We start from the raw sequence: 18,351 nt of genomic DNA on the forward strand, positions 1-18,351 counted from the left end.
GGTGACGGTGAGTTCTCTCCCTCAGGGCTGGAAAGAGTCTGCATGCTCTACCTGGGTCTTCACAATATCCGCCAGGTCTCCATGTTCCCCCGTGACCCCAAACGCTTGACCCCCTGAACGGCCATCGCCACTGGAGACAGATGCAGGACATGGGAATCTATATTCATCTCCAATACACCAGACAGAGTTGAGAAATTAGTGCCACGACACTGAAGTGCTACTGCGATTAACAAATAGAGAACCAAGCCAGGGTACTACGGTCAACAGTATTCAGTAATAGAAAATGACACATGAAGAAATAGATTGATAATATAAGGTAGAAAGAGTCTTGATACACAATACAGAAGTGGAATATGATTAAGGGATGTGTTGGCTTAGGCTCACCTATGGATTACTAAACATGTGTTGTATTTCTTAACACTTTTCTATGGGGTTGATCAACTTTGATACCAGTCTTCGTCACACTACAGAGGTATGACTAATAAATAATCATGGTCTGTTGACATTTAAGTTGTAATTGTTTGATGTTTTTAAAGTAAAAAGTATTAAGAACTTCAAAAGCACATTTCACTTTCTTTGCGTTCTTTTATGGGAGAAACAACCCCTATCGTATTCCACACATTCTTTGCTATAGACAGTGTGCAATGAGCTTGCTTTTCTCCACTGATTCATTCGGGAGTTTTTATCACTACAAGCCTGGTTACTTGAGAAACAATGTAGAAGTCTTTTGATTACCTGTGGGGACGGCTAATGTCATGTTTGAAACATATTTCAGGGTTCATTATACTTTTTATAATTGGTGGACATGATAAAGCGCTTTTTGTCAGGAAAAGCACTATGATGAAATGGCACCTGAAAGGAATAGTGTCTGAAATCAACTCAAGGGAAGAACTCATCAGTAGGCTCATAATTGGAAAAGTCCCTACACTGATAAGCTGTATATGAGAACATGCTTTTTTCATTACATCCCCCCTCTATTCCATCCTAAATCAGTTAGGTTGGTGATTGGGTTGTAATTAAGTCCCCATGGAATAATTGCTTTTTCACAGACCGAACTGCAGAACTACAGGATCCTTCTGATATATACTTGTCTCGATTAAGGAGGGGTTCTGATCATCAGAAATGTATATCTCAAGGAAACTTCATCCCTTTCTACAGTGTATCACATACAATTTCTAAGAGAAGCGATGTTAGAATATACTGTCATATAGTATCAATGGATGCATACAAGCGCACAGTTGATTGAGCTATTTTAACATTTAATGTATTGACAATATTTAATTATGTTTTAAATGTGTACTGTTTCAGGAAAAAAGGCAACGTAAGGACAAAGTTTTTGAAAAAAATACATAGGTCAAGTCATGTCATTCAGACAAGCCTGTTGCATTCATAACATCCATTCTGGGAATAATAAATATACATTTCATCTTAATTGAAAGTGTGCAGCACTCTCATAAGGTTACCATGTTAATGGTGTCAAAAGACAAACAAAAAAAATTGTTTAGGAGCAGCGACAGATTGAGTGAATAAATACAATAGAAGGATGATCCACACCAGGTCAAATGTCCTCCTCCTGCCTTTGTTCTGTGGAAGCGCCAACTAGTTGCAAGAGGAAAATGAAGATCTGGATGATGTCAACATAAAGTGAAAGTGCTCCAAAAACACTCCTCTGGGGTGATGGAAAGCTCACATTTTCCGATGAGTAGCTAGGTGCTAAAATGTCAAAATAAAAATGGTTAATTCCATACAGGTTGGTTCAAGAGAAATGTCAATTTCTCCCAATTCCCTCTGAAATACTGAGGGTTTTCAATGAACTCAACCAGTGTGTAAACGACAGCTCCGATTACAGCATATAGCATGTGAAGCCGTGGGACCTGCGAGTAGAAGAAAACACAGGACCTTCTGTACTGTATGTATAGGCCTACATTTATCAGATACACGACATGACCAGAAGTATGTGGATTCCTGCTTGTCAAACACGGGCTCCCGGTGGTGCAGCGGTCTAAGGCACTGCATCTCAGTGCTAGAGGCATCACTACAGACACCCTGGTTTGAATCCAGGCTGTATCACAACCAGCCGTGATTGGGAGTCCCATAGGGCGGCGCACAATTGGCCCAGCATCGTAAATAAGAATTTGTTCTTAACTGACTTGCCTAGTTAAATAAAAATAAAACATCTCATTACAAAATCATGGGTATTAATATGGAGTTTGTCCCCCTTTTGCTGCCTAACAGCCTCCACTCTTCTGGGAAGGCTTTCCACTAGATGTTGGGATATTGCTGCAGGGACTTTATTCCATTAAGCTACAAGAGCATTAGTGAGGTTGGGAACTGATGTTGGGTGATAGGCCTGGCTCGCAGTTGGCGTTCCAATTCATACCAAAGATGTTCGATGAGGTTGGGGTCAGGGCTCTGTGCAGGCCAGTCAAGTTCTTCCACACCGATCTCAACAAACCATTTCTGTATGGACTTCAATTTGCAAACGGGGGCATTGTCATGCTAAAACAGGAAAGGGCCTTCCCCAAACTGTTGCCACAAAGTTGGAAGCACAGAATGGTCTAGAATGTCATTGTATGCTGTAGCATTAAGATCTCTCGTCACTGGAACTAAGGGGCCTAGCCCGAACCATGAAAAACAGTCCCAGACCATTATTCCTTCTCCACCAAACTTTACAGTTGGCACCATGCATTCGGGCAGGTAGCGTTCTCCTGGCATCCACCAAACCCAGATTCGTTAGTCGGACTGCCAGATGGTGAAGCGTGATTCATCACTCCAGGGAATGCGTTTCCACTGTTCCATAGTCCAATGGCGGTGAGCTTTACACCACTCCATCCGACGCTTAGCATTGCACATGGTGATCTTAGTCTTGTTTGCGGCTGCTCGGCCATGGAAACCCATTTCATGGAGCTCCCGACAAACAGTTCTTGTGCTGACGTTGCTTCCAGAGGCAGTTTGGAACTTGGTAGTGAGTGTTGCAACCGAGGACAGATGATGTTTACGCGCTTCAGCACTTGGAAGTACTTTTCTGTGAGCTTGTGTGGCCTACCACTTCCCGACTGAGCCGTTGTTGCTCCTAGACGTTTCCACTTCACATTAACAGCCCTTACAGTTGACCGGGGCAGCTCTAGCAGGGCAGAAATTTGATGAACTTGTTGGAATGGTGGCATCCTATGACGGTGCCACATTGAAAATCACTGAGCTCTTCGGTAAGGCCATTCTACTGTCAATGGTTGTCTACGGAGATTGCATGGCTGTGTGCTCGATTTTATACACCTGTCAGCAACGGGTGTGGCTGAAATAGCCGAATCCACTAATTTTAAGGGGTGTCCACCTACTTTTGTATATATAGTGTACTTACAAATAGAGATACACCTTACTATTGAAGTGCATTTGATGTGAAAAAGATGCATGCATATTATTATTTCAGCTTTTTTTTCAGTAGTTTAACATTTGACCACACCGAGGCACTTACATACGTGAAGGATAGTACTATGGCGGTGATTATCCTAGTAACTAAGACTACGATGGCAAGAATACCGAAAAGTCCCCCACAAGATGTAAAATCCACCTGCCGTGAGCATAGACATAGCTACATGTTATTCACATCCTTGGTCATACCACAATAAGGTCAAATTGTTGGAATGCTTCATAAGATGGCACATGAATGGGCTATGAACTGACTTCATATAGAAGGTCTAAAAAAAATAAACCGTGGAATGTGTAACAGTACAATAAGCATACATTTATGCTATTTAGATCATTGGTTTCATAAGGAGGAATTGCGCAAGATCTTACCCAAAATTTCATGCATATTTTAAAGACAGTCGCCCGTTGTAATCCTAGACAAAGGAGGCATTTGACACTGACAACAAAGACACTCTCACAAGCAACGCTGTCGGTTCTAAAGAGGCAGGGTTATTACAACATGTACCTTAGTTTGAATGCAGAAGATACTGACAATTTTACGCACAATTGTTCTTATTCCATCGGTCAGAAACACTGCTTTTGTGTCATAGTAACTGCAAGAAATTCAAAGTAGATTGAGTGACAAAACAAACATTACACTGCACCTGACATGAGTATTTCTAGTAGCATTATGTTAAAAAAAAAATATTAAAATATTAAAACGCTATTACAAACCTTGATATTGTTCCTGTCATGTAGGACATGGCCACTTTCTAAAATATGAAATATAAAGTCTTAAAATATCTATACTGTAGATATATTTCCATTATGTATTGTCATCGGTTAAAACATGAGATTATTTTGTGCAAGCAATACTGACAAAAATGGCCAGCAGCACGAAGTTCCAAGGAAAGCGCCTCCTAAACACAGATTATTAAGATCAAATATCAATCTCCGATGTTTAACACTGTACTGTTGTGTATATACAGTATGAAAAGGGCATGGATAATATTATCTTGGTCCTTTGCAGCAGACAACAATACAGTAGGTGACAAAAAAAAATGTGCTGTAAGAAAAACAAGCTATTACTATGATAGGTAAAAAATATTTCAACCTCAAAGTTTCTCATGTAAAAATGTGTTACGATATTATCTAATTCAGTAATAATTAGAGTAATGAAGGTAGTAAGGCCTTAATGAAGGCTAAATTAAATATGAAGTACTTACAATAATGTCCAATACACAACTGGGTTTTTACTTACAAAATAAAACGTACTTCCTCACTGTAAGATAGATTAAATGTTAAAATGTTACCATTACACAAATACAAAAACATTTATGAAAACACAAACAGAAAACAGCTCACATTAATATGAAATGGTAAGACAGAAATAATACAGTACATTGCTGACACTTACACAAATGTTAACACAGCCACAATTGATACAGTGACGGAATATATACCTGATAAAGATATAAGATACTGATCACAGCAAGTATAAGTAGATATGAGTTTAATGTGTAAAAGGTATAAGGTCTCATACTTTTCAGATGAATGCATCTCGAATAGAAGTGCTTTCCCATGCAGTAGAATATGCAAATTCATCATATTCCACTGCATTAGAAATAAGTGAGTTAAGACATGAAGTCAGTAATGACCAAGTAAAACTATTTTGGCAAACTTCACATATCAACAGTATTTCTTTGTGCTACATAGCTCCAGAACCTGGGTTGGAGGTGGGCATTCCTAGAGGAATGGAATAGGGCCTCCAGGATGGAGGGTAGCCCAGATGGTACCCTGCTTGTCCTGGGTATTGAGCTGAGGACTGAGCTGGGTATGGTCCATCGGATGGTGGTGGTTGGGGTGCAGGTAACCCGTATCCTGGTCGGGGCTGTGGGTAGTTCCCATGCCTGGGGCCATGTAGTGCATCTTCATAGGCTAGAGGGAAATCCAACTTTGACATTATGATACGATATGGGCACCTTTATAAGACAGAGGGGTAAGAGGAAAACACTACGACAATGACATCACATAAGAATTACAAATGACAGGTGGGGCATTTGGGGTTTAAAATACACAGTCACAGTAACTTCTTATCAAATAGGTTATGGGATTCTTGCATAGTTGACATGACATGTTTGATAACATCATATTTTCCACAATACCCAGCAGATCACAGAGTTCAAGTAACAGACACATCTCAACATCAACTGTTCAGAGGAGACTATATGAAATCAGGCCTTCGTGGTCAAATTGCTGCAAAGAAACCACTACTAAAGGACACCAATAAGAAGAAGAGACTTGCTTGGGCCAAGAAATACATATGCGGAGATCATCCGTTCACCCACACCGCATCTCACAAAAACACGGCGGTTGGAACCAAAAATCTCCAATTTGGACTCCAGACCAAATTACAAATTTCCACTGGTCTAATGTCCATTGCTCGTGTTTCTTGGCCCAAGCAACTCTCTTCTTATTGGTGTCCTTTAGTAGTGGTTTCTTTGCAGCAATTTGACCATGAAGGTCTGATTCACACAGTCTCCTATTTGAACTCTGTGAAGAATCTATTTGGCCTGCAATTTCTGAGGCTGGTAACTCTAATGAACTTATCCAAAGTTCTTGAAATGTTCTGTATTGACTGACCTTCATGTCTTAAAGTAATGATGGACTGTCGTTTCTCTTTGCTAATTTGATATGTTCTTGCCATAATATGGACTTGGTCTTTTACCAAATAGGGCTATCTTCTGTATACCTCAACCCCCCCCTTGTCACAACCGATTGGCTCAAACGCATTAAGAAGGAAAGAAATTCCACCAAATTAACTTTTAACAAGGCACACCAGTTAATTAAAATGCATTCCAGGTGACTACCTCATGAAGCTGGTTGAGAGAATGCCAAGAGTGTGCAAAGCTGTCATCAAGGCAAAGGGTGGCTATTTGAAGGATCTCAAATATAAAATATATTTTGATTTGTTTAACACGTTTTTGGTTACTACATGATTCCATATGTGATATTTCATAGTTTTGATGTCTTCACTATTATTCTAGAAAATATCAAAAATAAGGAAAAACCCTTGAATGAGTAGGTGTTCTAAAACTTTTGACCGGTAGTGTAGTTCAATATATTATCCATCTGAATAACCCAGCTTTCAACTAGAAACCTTTGAATTAGTCACTACAAAATAGTTACATTTCCCCTTAATCTGTAAGAATGTGTCAACAATGTTTCATAGTTTGATAGCCTACAATATTACTTACATTTCATACACTACCAGTAGATATCACTTCACTGTAGAAGTGGAGGCACAGGGGTATAGTGACCGAAATGGATCTGGGCTAATTACCTAACACCACATTGGCGGACCCTTGGGTGGGTTAGCTAGTTTTCCGTTTCTTTGCTTGTAGACTCTCACTTGACAGCGCTAAACTGTATGTGTAATCAATATTTAATTAATATAAGTGTATAAATGGGAATTCAGACTTTGCTATGGTTCGTGGTTGGCATGGACAACACAGCATGACTAGGAGGAGGGGAAAGGGTAGCACAGATGACGGAAGCGGATGTTTTGTTTGATACTGATGGCGGAGATGAGCGTGAGAAGGAATGGATTACAGCAGCAAACAAATTGCAGATGGGTTGTTTACGCTTGTGTCAGTGAGGTTAAGAAGAAGTGGACGTATTTTTATTTTGTGCGTCCAAGGAGCAGAAGGAGTGTGCTTTGCACCTGAAAAATATTGGAATGTGTCATGTGTGGATATGGGAAGCAGGGTGCCTATCAATAGGGTTATCTCTGGAGTGGCACTAGAATTGGGTGCAAAGGATGTAACTGAAGACGTAGATACAGTGGTTGATACATGCCAACTGACCCCGAAGCCCACGCCATCCATTCTATTGTTCTTTGAAGAGTCTCTCCATTCACACGTATATTTGGGTTATGTAAGATACCCTGTATGAGTCTTCATGCCCATCTGTGTGATGGTGTGATAAATGTAAAATATTTGGGCATGTGTCAAGTGTATGTAGATGGAGGAGTATCGTATACCAGTTGAGGTGGAATGCTGCAATTGTGGTGGCGAACATGCACACAAATTCCTGAAGTGCCCTGTTAGGTTGAAGGACAGAGGTGGCAAGAGTAAGGGCTGTCTAGCGGGCTGTCCAGAGGTCCTGAGAAGAGTGGAAGGAGGGAGTAAAGTTGAAGAAACCATGGTAGATGGATAAGAGACACCAGTAAAAGTACCTCGCCAACAGGATCCTGTTATGTTGCATGTTAAAAGGATGGAAGTGTTTAGTTTATTGCATCGGTTATAAACAACTAGACGTAACTTTAAGTATTACTTACTAAAGAATTTGTAAATAAAAACAGATTAAAAGGATTTTAACACACTTGTGTGAAACCCTATGCCGTAATCTTCTACCGGGGACCAGTTACCCCATGAGGGGTGGGGGCTACCCCATGAGGGGTGGGGGCTACCCCAAGGGGGGGGGGGGGGGCTTGTACCCCGGTACCCAAAAATACAGCCCTTTTCTAAAAACAACATTTCATAAAATAGCTAAATGCATTTATTTCCCTAAGCATGACCTTCATCCACATACCATTTTTTTCCCCCATCAACGTCCCACCAAACATACACAGAACATGACTGCCATGTTCTCAGAATATAAGATAATGTTCTAGACACGTTTCATGGGAACGTTGCAAGAACATTCCTGTGTGTCAGTCATCAGGTCCTTTCCAGACGGTCCCAAAGAAATAGGATGTTTTTGCAACATTCCCATGAAACATGTCTAAAACATTAATATGACGCCTGGGTCGCATACAAAGCCCTCCCCCGCCCTCCTTTTGGAAAATCTGACCACGACTCCCTTTTGTTGCTCCCAGCCTATAGACAGAAACTAAAACAGGAAACGCCCGTGCTCAGGTCTGTTCAACGCTGGTTCGGATACCAATCGGAATTCCACGCTTCAAAATTGCCTCGATCATGATAGCGTCGGACAAAAACATTGTTGAATACGCTGATTCGGTGAGTGAGTTAATTAGCAGGTAATAAGACTTAAGATTTCCTGGGGTAACAATGTAAGAAATAATAAAATAAAAAAATACTGCATAGTTTCCTAGGGACGCGAAGCGAAAAGGCCATCTGTTGGCTACGGAAGATCTCTTGAAATTGAGCTCAGGTGCATCCTGTTTCCGTTGATCATCCTTGAGATGTTTCTACAATTTCATTGGAGTCCACCTATGGAAAATTCAATTAAATTCTACAGAAGCCAATTCCTTTGACCTCATGGCTTAGTTGTTGCTCTAACATGCACAGTCAACTGTGGGACATTATATAGACAGGTGTGTACCTTTCCAAATCATGTCCAATCAATTGAATTTACCACAGGTGGACTCAATCAAGTTGTAGAAACATCTCAAGGAAGATCACTGGAAACAGGATGCACCTGAGCTCAATTTCCCTTTTGTTGTTATGGGTGTGTAGATTGATGAGGGGAAAAATGTATTTAATACATTTTAAAATAAGGCTGTAATGTAACAAAATGTGGAAAAAGGGGTTGAATTCTTTCCAAATGCACTGTAAGTGTGTGAATTAGACAATTGTCGAAATGTAACGATTACTTTTGGGTGTCAGGGAATATATATGGAGTCAAAAGTGCATTATGTTCTTTAGGAATGTAGTGAAATAAAAGTAAAGGTTGTCAAAAATAAATAGTAAAGTACAGATTCCCTAAAAAACTACTTAAGCTGAAGTTTCAAGTGTTTTTACACCACTGATATACAGTAGTTCATGTGACCTAAATCTGAATAAATGGATTCATATTTACTGATTCACATGGTAAATTCAAGCCAATGATACTGAGAAACTGTGATATCACAGTGAGTAATTGGACCTTTTACAGATTTTGTCATCGGAGAAGAAATTATACTCCATATCTATAGAAGACCAATTAAAAGACAGTGGAATGGAAACTGCTGTTGACATTCTGTTTAGCAAGTGAAATGCATGTTTGCCCTCTGGATCAATATCAATGACACGTTCCAACTTCCTTTGACATTGTATCACAGAATTGGGCATATTACATGCAATTTCCCATAGAAAAAGTTTGCCTTAACTAGAATTTTCACTACAACGTATGTTGTACAACAAAAAGCAGTCGAAGATAGAATCATGATTTACTAAGCAGCTGTAGCCAAGACTTACTGTGTGAGGCCAGGAATGTATTCTGTTGCATTCCCATAAACACGACATGAGCTGTGGAGTTTAAGTCTTGTCACCCCCACTGTGGTCCCTAGGGTTAAAATGGAAAAATGTCAATTAAAAAAAAGTACTTTATATCCCATTATAAATGTGTGGAAATGAACCTAAACAGAACATGTGAACTTAATATCACATTGCATTTAATATTTGAATAGATCCATGGTAATTTGCATTAAAAGCAATGGTGCTCTCTGTTCTCAGAGCATTGTCAGATTGTCCATTGGTAAATTTGATCGTTTCGATCTCCGAACATTCTGAGCCACTGTGCATATTTGTAAACAACAGCTGGTGCACGAAATCTAAGGAAGTCTCTAGATTTTGCTCGCCTGAAGTAGAGTATATTGTGATAAATTGCAGGCCACACTACTTGCCTAGAGAGTTTTCAGATATACTTTTCGTGGCTGTTTATTTACCACCACAGACAGATGCTGGCACTAAGACCGCACTCAGTCAGCTGTATAAGGAAATAAGCAAACAGGAAACCACTCACCCAGAGGCGGCGCTCCTAGCGGCCTTTAATGCAGGGAAACTTAAATCAGTTCTACCAAATTTCTATCAAGATGTTAAATGTACAACCAGAGGGAAAAAAATTCTAGATCACCTGTACTCCACACACAGAGACGCGTACAAAGCTCTCCCTGGCCCTCCATTTGGTAAATCCGACCACAACTCTATCCTCCTGATTCCTGCTTACAAGCAAAAATTAAAGCAGGAAGCACCAGTGACTCGGTCTATAAAAAAGCGGTCAGATGAAGCAGATGCTAAACTACAGGACTGTTTTGCTATCACAGACTGGAATATGTTCCGTGATTCTTCCAATGGCATTGAGGAGTACACCACATCAGTCACTGGCTTTATCAATAAGTGCATCGAGGACGGCATCCCCACAGTGACTGTACGTACATACCCCAACCAGAAGCTATGGATTACAGGCAACATTCGCACTGAGCTAAAGGGTAGAGCTGCCGCTTTCAAGGTGCGGGACTCTAACCCAGGAGCTTACAAGAAATCCTGTTATGCCCTGCGACGAACCATTCAACAGGCAATGCGTCAATACACGGCTAAGATTGAATCATACTACACCGGCTCCGACGCTCATCTTATGTGGCAGGGCTTGCAAACTATTACAGACTACAAAGGGAAGCACAGCCCCGAGCTGCCCAGTGACACGAGCCTACCAGACGAGCTAAATCACTTCTATGCTCGCTTCGAGGCAAACCACACTGAGGCATGCATGAGAGCATCAGCTGTTCCGGACGACTGTGTGATCACGCTCTCCGTAGCCGACGTGAGTAAGACCTTTAAACAGGTCAACATACACAAGGTTGCGGGGCCAGACGGATTACCAGGACGTGTGCTCCGGGCATGTGGTGACCAACTGGCAGGTGTCTTCACTGACATTTTCAACATGTCCCTAATTGAGTCTGTAATACCAACATGTTTCAAGCAGACCACCATAGTCCCTGTGCCCAGGGAAACACGAAGGCAACCTGCCTAAATGACTACAGGCCCATAGCACTTACGTCCATAGCCATGAAGTGCTTTGAAAGGCTGGTAATGGCTCACATCAACACCATCAACACCATTATCCGAGAAACCCTTGACCCACTCCAATTTGCATACCGGCCAAACAGATCCACAGATGATGCAATCTCTATTGCACCCCACACTGCCCTTTCCCACCTGGTCAAAAGGAACACTTATGTGAGAATGCTATTCATTGACTACAGCTCAGCGTTCAACACCATAGTACCCTCAAAGCTCATCACTAAGCGAAGGATCCTGGGACCTCCCTTTGCAATTGGATCCTGGACTTCCTGACGGGCCGCCCCCAGGTGTTGAGGGTAGGTAGCAACACATCTGCCACGCTTATCCTCAACACTGGAGCTCCCCAGGGGTGCGTGCTCAGTCCCCTCCCGTACTCCCTGTTCACCCACGACTGCATGGCCAGGCATGACTCCAACACCATTATTAAGTTTTCAGATGACACAGCAGTGTAGGCCTGATCACTGACAACGATGAGACAGCCTATAGGGAGGAGGTCAGAGACCTGGCCGGGTGGTGCCAGAATAACAACCTATCCCTCAACGTAACCAAGACTAAGGAGATGATTGTGGACTACTGGAAAAGGATGACCGAGCACGCCCCCATTCTCATCGACCGGGCTGTAGTGGAGCAGGTTGAGAGCTTCAAGTTCCTTGGTGTCCACATCAACAACAAACTAAAATGGTCCAAACACACCAGGACAGTCGTGAAGAGGGCATGACAAAATCTATTCCCCCTCAAGAAACTAAAAAGATTTGTCATGGGTCCTGAGATCCTCAAAAGGTTCTACAGCTGCAACATCGAGAGCAATCTGACTGGTTGCATCACTGCCTGGTACGGCAATTGTTGGGCCTCTGACTGCAAGGCACTACAGAGGGTAGTGCTGGGGCTAAGCTGCCTGCCATCCAGGACCTCTACACCAGGCGGTGTCAGAGGAAGGCCATAAAAATGGTCAAAGACCCCAGCCACCCCAGTCATAGACTGTTCTCTCTACTACCGCATGGCAAGTGGTACCGGAGTGCCAAGTCTGGGGCAAAAAGGCTTCTCAACAGTTTTTACCCCCAAGCCATAAGAATCCTGAACAGGTAATCAAATGGCTACCCGGACTATTTTCATTGTGTGCCCCCCCCCCAACCCCTCTTTTTACGCTGCTGCTACTCTCTGTTTATCATATATGCATAGTCACTTTAACTATACATTCATGTACATACTACCTCAATTGGGCCAACCAACCAGTGCTCCTGCACATTGGTTAACTGGGCTATCTGCGTTGTGTCCCGCCACCCACCACCCGCCAACCCCTCTTTTACGCTACTGCTACTCTCTGTTCATCATATATGCATAGTCACTTTAACCATATCTACATGTACATACTACCTCAATCAGCCTGACTAACCGGTGTCTGTATGTAGCCTCGCTACTTTTATAGCCTCGCTACTGTATATAGCCTGTCTTTTTGCTGATGTATTTATTTCTTTACTTACCTTTTGTTCACCTAATACCTTTTTTGCACTATTGGTTAGAACCTGTAAGTAAGCATTTCACTGTATTGTATTTGGCGCACGTGACAAATAAACATTGATTTGATTTGAAGTAGCTAGCAAGCAAGCCAACTTTATTTAGCCAGTTAGTTTCATCAGCTGTCCGGGTGGCTCGTCTCAGACAATCCCACAGCTCAAGAAGCTGGATCTGGAGGTCCTGGGGTGGCGTGGTTACACGTGGTCTGCGGTTGTGAGGCCGGTTGGATGTACTGCCAAATTCTCTAAAACTACATTGGCGGCGACTTATGGTAGAGAAATTAACATTCAATTATCTGGCAACAGCTCTGGTGGACATTCATGTAGTCAGCATGCCAATTGCACTTTCCCTCAAAAGTTGAGACATTGTGTTGTGTGACAAAACTGCACATTTTAGAGTGGCCTTTTATTGTCCCCAGAACAAGGTGCACCTGTGATAATGCAGTGATCATGCCTTTTAGTCAGCTTCTTGATATGCAATACCTGTCAGGTGGATAGATTATCTTGGCAAATGAGAAATGCTCACTAACAGGTTTGTAAAAAAGAAGTGTGAACAAAATTTGAGAGAAATACGATTTTTGTGCATATGGAACATTTCTGGAATCTTTTATTTCAGCTCATGAAACATGGGACCAACACTTTACATGTTGAGTTGCGTTTATGTTTTTGTTTAGTATAATTGCAGGAAATTAGCTTTAAAACGGCCAAATTATCTGTCACGCCCTGACCATAGTAAGTTGTTTATTCTCTGTGTTGGTTGGGGCGTGATAGTGTTATGCTGATGAATGAGGACCCAAAAGCGACGTAATAGTAACAGAGTCTTTATTCCAGTATCAAACAAACAATGATTCTCCTGGATATATCAAAGGTAAATCCAAAACAGGAAACTGAAATCCTCTCGTCAGTAGAGAGGAACGACAGGAGACGCGACCACAGACTGCAGGTCGCTTCAGGAAGGCACAGGCCGTAGCTGACATAGACACCTGCTCACACGCAGCATCTGAAGAAGGCAAAAACACGACAGGGCGGAACAAGGACACAGGAACAGCAAACATCAAACAAGAATCCGACCAGGACAGAAGCGGAAAACAGAGGGAGAAATAGGGACTCTAATCAGAGGGCAAAATAGGGGACAGGTGTGAAAGAGTAAATGAGGTCGTTAGGAGAATGAGAAACAGCTGGAAGCAGGAACGGAACGATAGAGAGAGAGAGCGGGAGAGGGAGAGAGGGAGGAGGAGAGAGAGAGAGAGAAAGAGGGAAAGAACCTAATAAGACCAGCAGAGGGAAGCACAGGGACAAGACATGAAGATCAAAGACAAAACATGACAGTACCCCCCCACTCACCGAGCGCCTCCTGGCGCACTCGAGGAGGAACCCTGGCGGCAACGAAGGAAATCATCAATCAACGAACGGTCCAGCACGTCCCGAGATGGAACCCAACTCCTCTCCTCAGGACCGTAACCCTCCCAATCCACTAAGTACTGGTGACCACGTCCCCGAGAACGCATGTCCATGATCTTTCGTACCTTGTAAATAGGAGCGCCCTCGACAAGGACGGGGGGGGGGGAGGGAAGACGAACGGGGGCGCGAAGAAAAGGCTTGACACAAGAGACATGGAAGACAGGGTGGACGCGACGAAGATGTCGCGGAAGAAGCAGTCGCACAGCGACAGGATTGACGACCTGAGAGACACGGAACGGACCAATGAACCGCGGAGTCAACTTGCGAGAAGCTGTCGTAAGGGGAAGGTTACGAGTGGAAAGCCACACTCTCTGACCGCGACAATACCTAGGACTCCTAATCCTACGTTTATTGGCGGCTCTCACAGTCTGCGCCCTGTAACGGCAAAGTGCAGACCTGACCCTCCTCCAGGTGCGCTCACAACGTTGGACAAAAGCCTGAGCGGAGGGAACGCTGGACTCGGCGAGCTGGGACGAGAACAGAGGAGGCTGGTACCCAAGACTACTCTGAAACGGAGATAGCCCGGTAGCAGACGAAGGAAGCGAGTTGTGAGCGTACTCAGCCCAGGGGAGCTGTTCTGCCCAAGACGCAGGGTTTCGAAACGAAAGGCTGCGTAATATGCGACCAATCGACTGATTGGCCCTTTCTGCTTGACCGTTAGACTGGGGATGAAACCCGGAAGAGAGACTGACGGAAGCACCAATCAAACGACAGAACTCCCTCCAAAACTGTGACGTGAATTGCGGACCTCTGTCTGAAACGGCGTCTAACGGGAGGCCATGAATTCTGAACACATTCTCAATGATGATTTGTGCCGTCTCCTTAGCGGAAGGAAGCTTAGCGAGGGGAATGAAATGTGCCGCCTTAGAGAACCTATCGATAACCGTAAGAATCACAGTCTTCCCCGCAGACGAAGGCAGACCGGTAATAAAGTCTAAGGCGATGTGAGACCATGGTCGAGAAGGAATGGGAAGCGGTCTGAGACGACCGGCAGGAGGAGAGTTACCTGACTTAGTCTGCGCGCAGTCCGAACAAGCAGCCACGAAACGGCGCGTGTCCCGCTCCTGAGTAGGCCACCAAAACCGCTGGCGAATAGAAGCAAGCGTACCCCGAACGCCGGGATGGCCAGCTAACTTGGCAGAGTGAGCCCACTGAAGAACAGCCAGACGAGTAGAGACAGGAACGAACAGAAGGTTACTAGGACAAGCGCGCGGCGACGCAGTGTGAGTGAGTGCTTGCTTTACCTGTCTCTCAATTCCCCAGACAGTCAACCCGACAACACGCCCTTCAGGGAGAATCCCCTCGGGGTCGGTAGAAGCCACAGAAGAACTAAAGAGACGGGATAAGGCATCAGGCTTGGTGTTCTTATTTCCCGGACGATAGGAAATCACGAACTCGAAACGAGCGAAAAACAACGCCCAACGAGCCTGACGTGCATTAAGTCGTTTGGCAGAACGGATGTACTCAAGGTTCTTATGGTCAGTCCAAACGACAAAAGGAACGGTCGCCCCCTCCAACCACTGTCGCCATTCGCCTATGGCTAAGCGGATGGCGAGCAGTTCGCGGTTACCCACATCATAGTTGCGTTCCGATGGCGACAGGCGATGAGAAAAGTAAGCGCAAGGATGGACCTTATCGTCAGACTGGAAGCGCTGAGACAGAATGGCTCCCACGCCCACCTCTGAAGCGTCAACTTCGACAATGAATTGTTTAGTGACGTCAGGAGTAACAAGGATAGGGGCGGATGTAAAACGCTTCTTGAGGAGATCAAAAGCTCCCTGGGCGGAACCGGACCACTTAAAGCAAGTCTTGACAGAAGTCAGAGCTGTGAGAGGGGCAGCCACTTGACCGAAATTACGAATGAAACGCCGATAGAAATTAGCGAAACCGAGAAAGCGCTGCAACTCGACACGTGACTTAGGAACGGGCCAATCGCTGACAGCCTGGACCTTAGCGGGATCCATCTGAATGCCTTCAGCGGAAATAACAGAACCGAGAAATGTGACAGAGGAGACATGAAAGGCGCACTTCTCAGCCTTCACGTAGAGACAATTCTCTAAAAGGCGCTGGAGTACACGTCGAACGTGCTGAACATGAATCTCGAGTGACGGTGAAAAAAATCAGGATATCGTCAAGGTAAACGAAAACAAAAATGTTCAGCATGTCTCTCAGTACATCATTAACTAATGCCTGAAAGACAGCTGGAGCATTAGCGAGACCGAACGGCAGAACCCGGTATTCAAAATGCCCTAACGGAGTGTTAAACGCCGTTTTCCACTCGTCCCCCTCTCTGATGCGTACGAGATGGTAAGCGTTACGAAGGTCCAACTTAGTAAAGAACCTGGCTCCCTGCAAAATCTCGAAGGCTGACGACATAAGGGGAAGCGGATAACGATTCTTAACCGTTATGTCATTCAGCCCTCGATAATCCACGCAGGGGCGCAGAGTACCGTCCTTCTTCTTAACAAAGAAAAATCCCGCTCCGGCGGGAGAGGAAGAAGGCACCACGGTACCGGCGTCGAGAGAAACAGACAGATAATCCTCGAGAGCCTTACGTTCGGGAGCCGACAGAGAGTATAGTCTACCCCGAGGGGGAGTGGTCCCCGGAAGGAGATCAATACAACAATCATACGACCGGTGAGGAGGAAGGGAGCTGGCTCTGGACCGACTGAAGACCGTGCGCAGATCATGATATTCCTCCGGCACTCCTGTCAAATCACCAGGTTCCTCCTGAGTAGAGGGGACAGAAGACACAGGAGGGATAGCAGACATTAAACACTTCACATGACAAGAAACGTTCCAGGATAGGATAGAATTACTAGACCAATTAATAGAAGGATTATGACATACTAGCCAGGGATGACCCAAAACAACAGGTGTAAAAGGTGAACGAAAAATCAAAAAGGAAATGGTCTCACTGTGGTTACCAGATACTGTGAGGGTTAAAGGTAGTGTCTCACATCTGATACTGGGGAGAAGACTACCATCTAAGGCGAACATGGGCGTGGGCTTCCCTAACTGTCTGAGAGGAATGTCATGTTTCCGAGCCCATGCTTCGTCCATAAAACAACCCTCAGCCCCAGAGTCTATCAAGGCACTGCAGGAAGCAGCCGAACCGGTCCAGCGTAGATGGACCGACAAGGTAGTACAGGATCTTGATGGAGAGACCTGAGTAGTAGCGCTCACCAGTAGCCCTCCGCTTACTGATGAGCTCTGGCTTTTACTGGACATGACATGACAAAATGTCCAGCAGAACCGCAATAGAGGCAAAGGCGGTTGGTGATTCTCCGTTCCCTCTCCTTAGTCGAGATGCGAATACCTCCCAGCTGCATGGGCTCAGTCTCTGAGCCGGTGGGAGGAGATGGTTGAGATGCGGAGAGGGGAAACACCGTTAACGCGAGCTCTCTTCCACGAGCTCGGTGACGAAGATCTACCCGTCGTTCTATGCGGATGGCGAGTGCAATCAAAGAGTCCACGCTGGAAGGAACCTCCCGGGAGAGAATCTCATCCTTAACCTCAGCGTGAAGTCCCTCCAGAAAACGAGCGAGCAACGCCGGCTCGTTCCAGTCACTGGAGGCAGCAAGAGTGCGAAACTCTATAGAGTAATCCGTTATGGATCGATCACCTTGACATAGGGAAGCCAGGGCCCTGGAAGCCTCCTTCCCAAAAACTGAACGATCAAAAACCCGTATCATCTCCTCTTTAAAGTTCTGATAATCGTTAGAACACTCAGCCCTTGCCTCCCAGATAGCTGTGCCCCACTCCCGAGCCCGACCAGTAAGGAGTGATATGACGTAAGCGATCCGAGCTCTCTCTCTTGAGTACGTGTTGGGCTGGAGAGAGAACACAATATCACACTGGGTGAGAAAGGAGCGACACTCAGTGGGCTGCCCAGAGTAACATGGTGGGTTATTAACCCTAGGTTCCGGAGACTCGGAAGACCAGGAAGTAGCTGGTGGCACGAGATGAAGACTCTGAAACTGTCCAGAGAGATCGGAGACCTGAGCGGCCAGGGTCTCAACGGCATGACGAGCAGCAAACAATTCCTGCTCGTGTCTGCCGAGCATTGCTCCCTGGAACTCGACGGCAGTGTTGAGAGAATCCATAGTCGCTGGGTCCATCTTGGTCGGATTCTTCTGTTATGCTGATGAATGAGGACCCAAAAG

At 44.5% G+C, this 18,351-nt stretch overlaps 1 protein-coding gene and 1 pseudogene across 1 annotated transcript in view; one reads left to right on the top strand and one right to left on the bottom strand.

Moving 5' to 3' along the window:
- Positions 1 to 510, top strand: part of LOC139538404 (aspartate--tRNA ligase, cytoplasmic-like) — a 25,368-nt gene extending 24,858 nt beyond the window's left edge. The window contains exon 18 of the mRNA XM_071340393.1: positions 26 to 510. Within this exon, the coding sequence (XP_071196494.1) occupies positions 26 to 117 (92 nt within the window). The 3' untranslated portion in view covers positions 118 to 510. The remainder of the gene's footprint in view (positions 1 to 25) is intronic.
- Positions 75 to 5,334, bottom strand: LOC139539210 (protein lifeguard 3-like; annotated as a pseudogene).
- Positions 5,335 to 18,351: the final 13,017 nt, after the last annotated feature.

This window comes from Salvelinus alpinus, chromosome 14 (assembly GCF_045679555.1).
Source record: "Salvelinus alpinus chromosome 14, SLU_Salpinus.1, whole genome shotgun sequence".
Classification (NCBI taxonomy): Eukaryota; Metazoa; Chordata; class Actinopteri; order Salmoniformes; family Salmonidae; genus Salvelinus; species Salvelinus alpinus.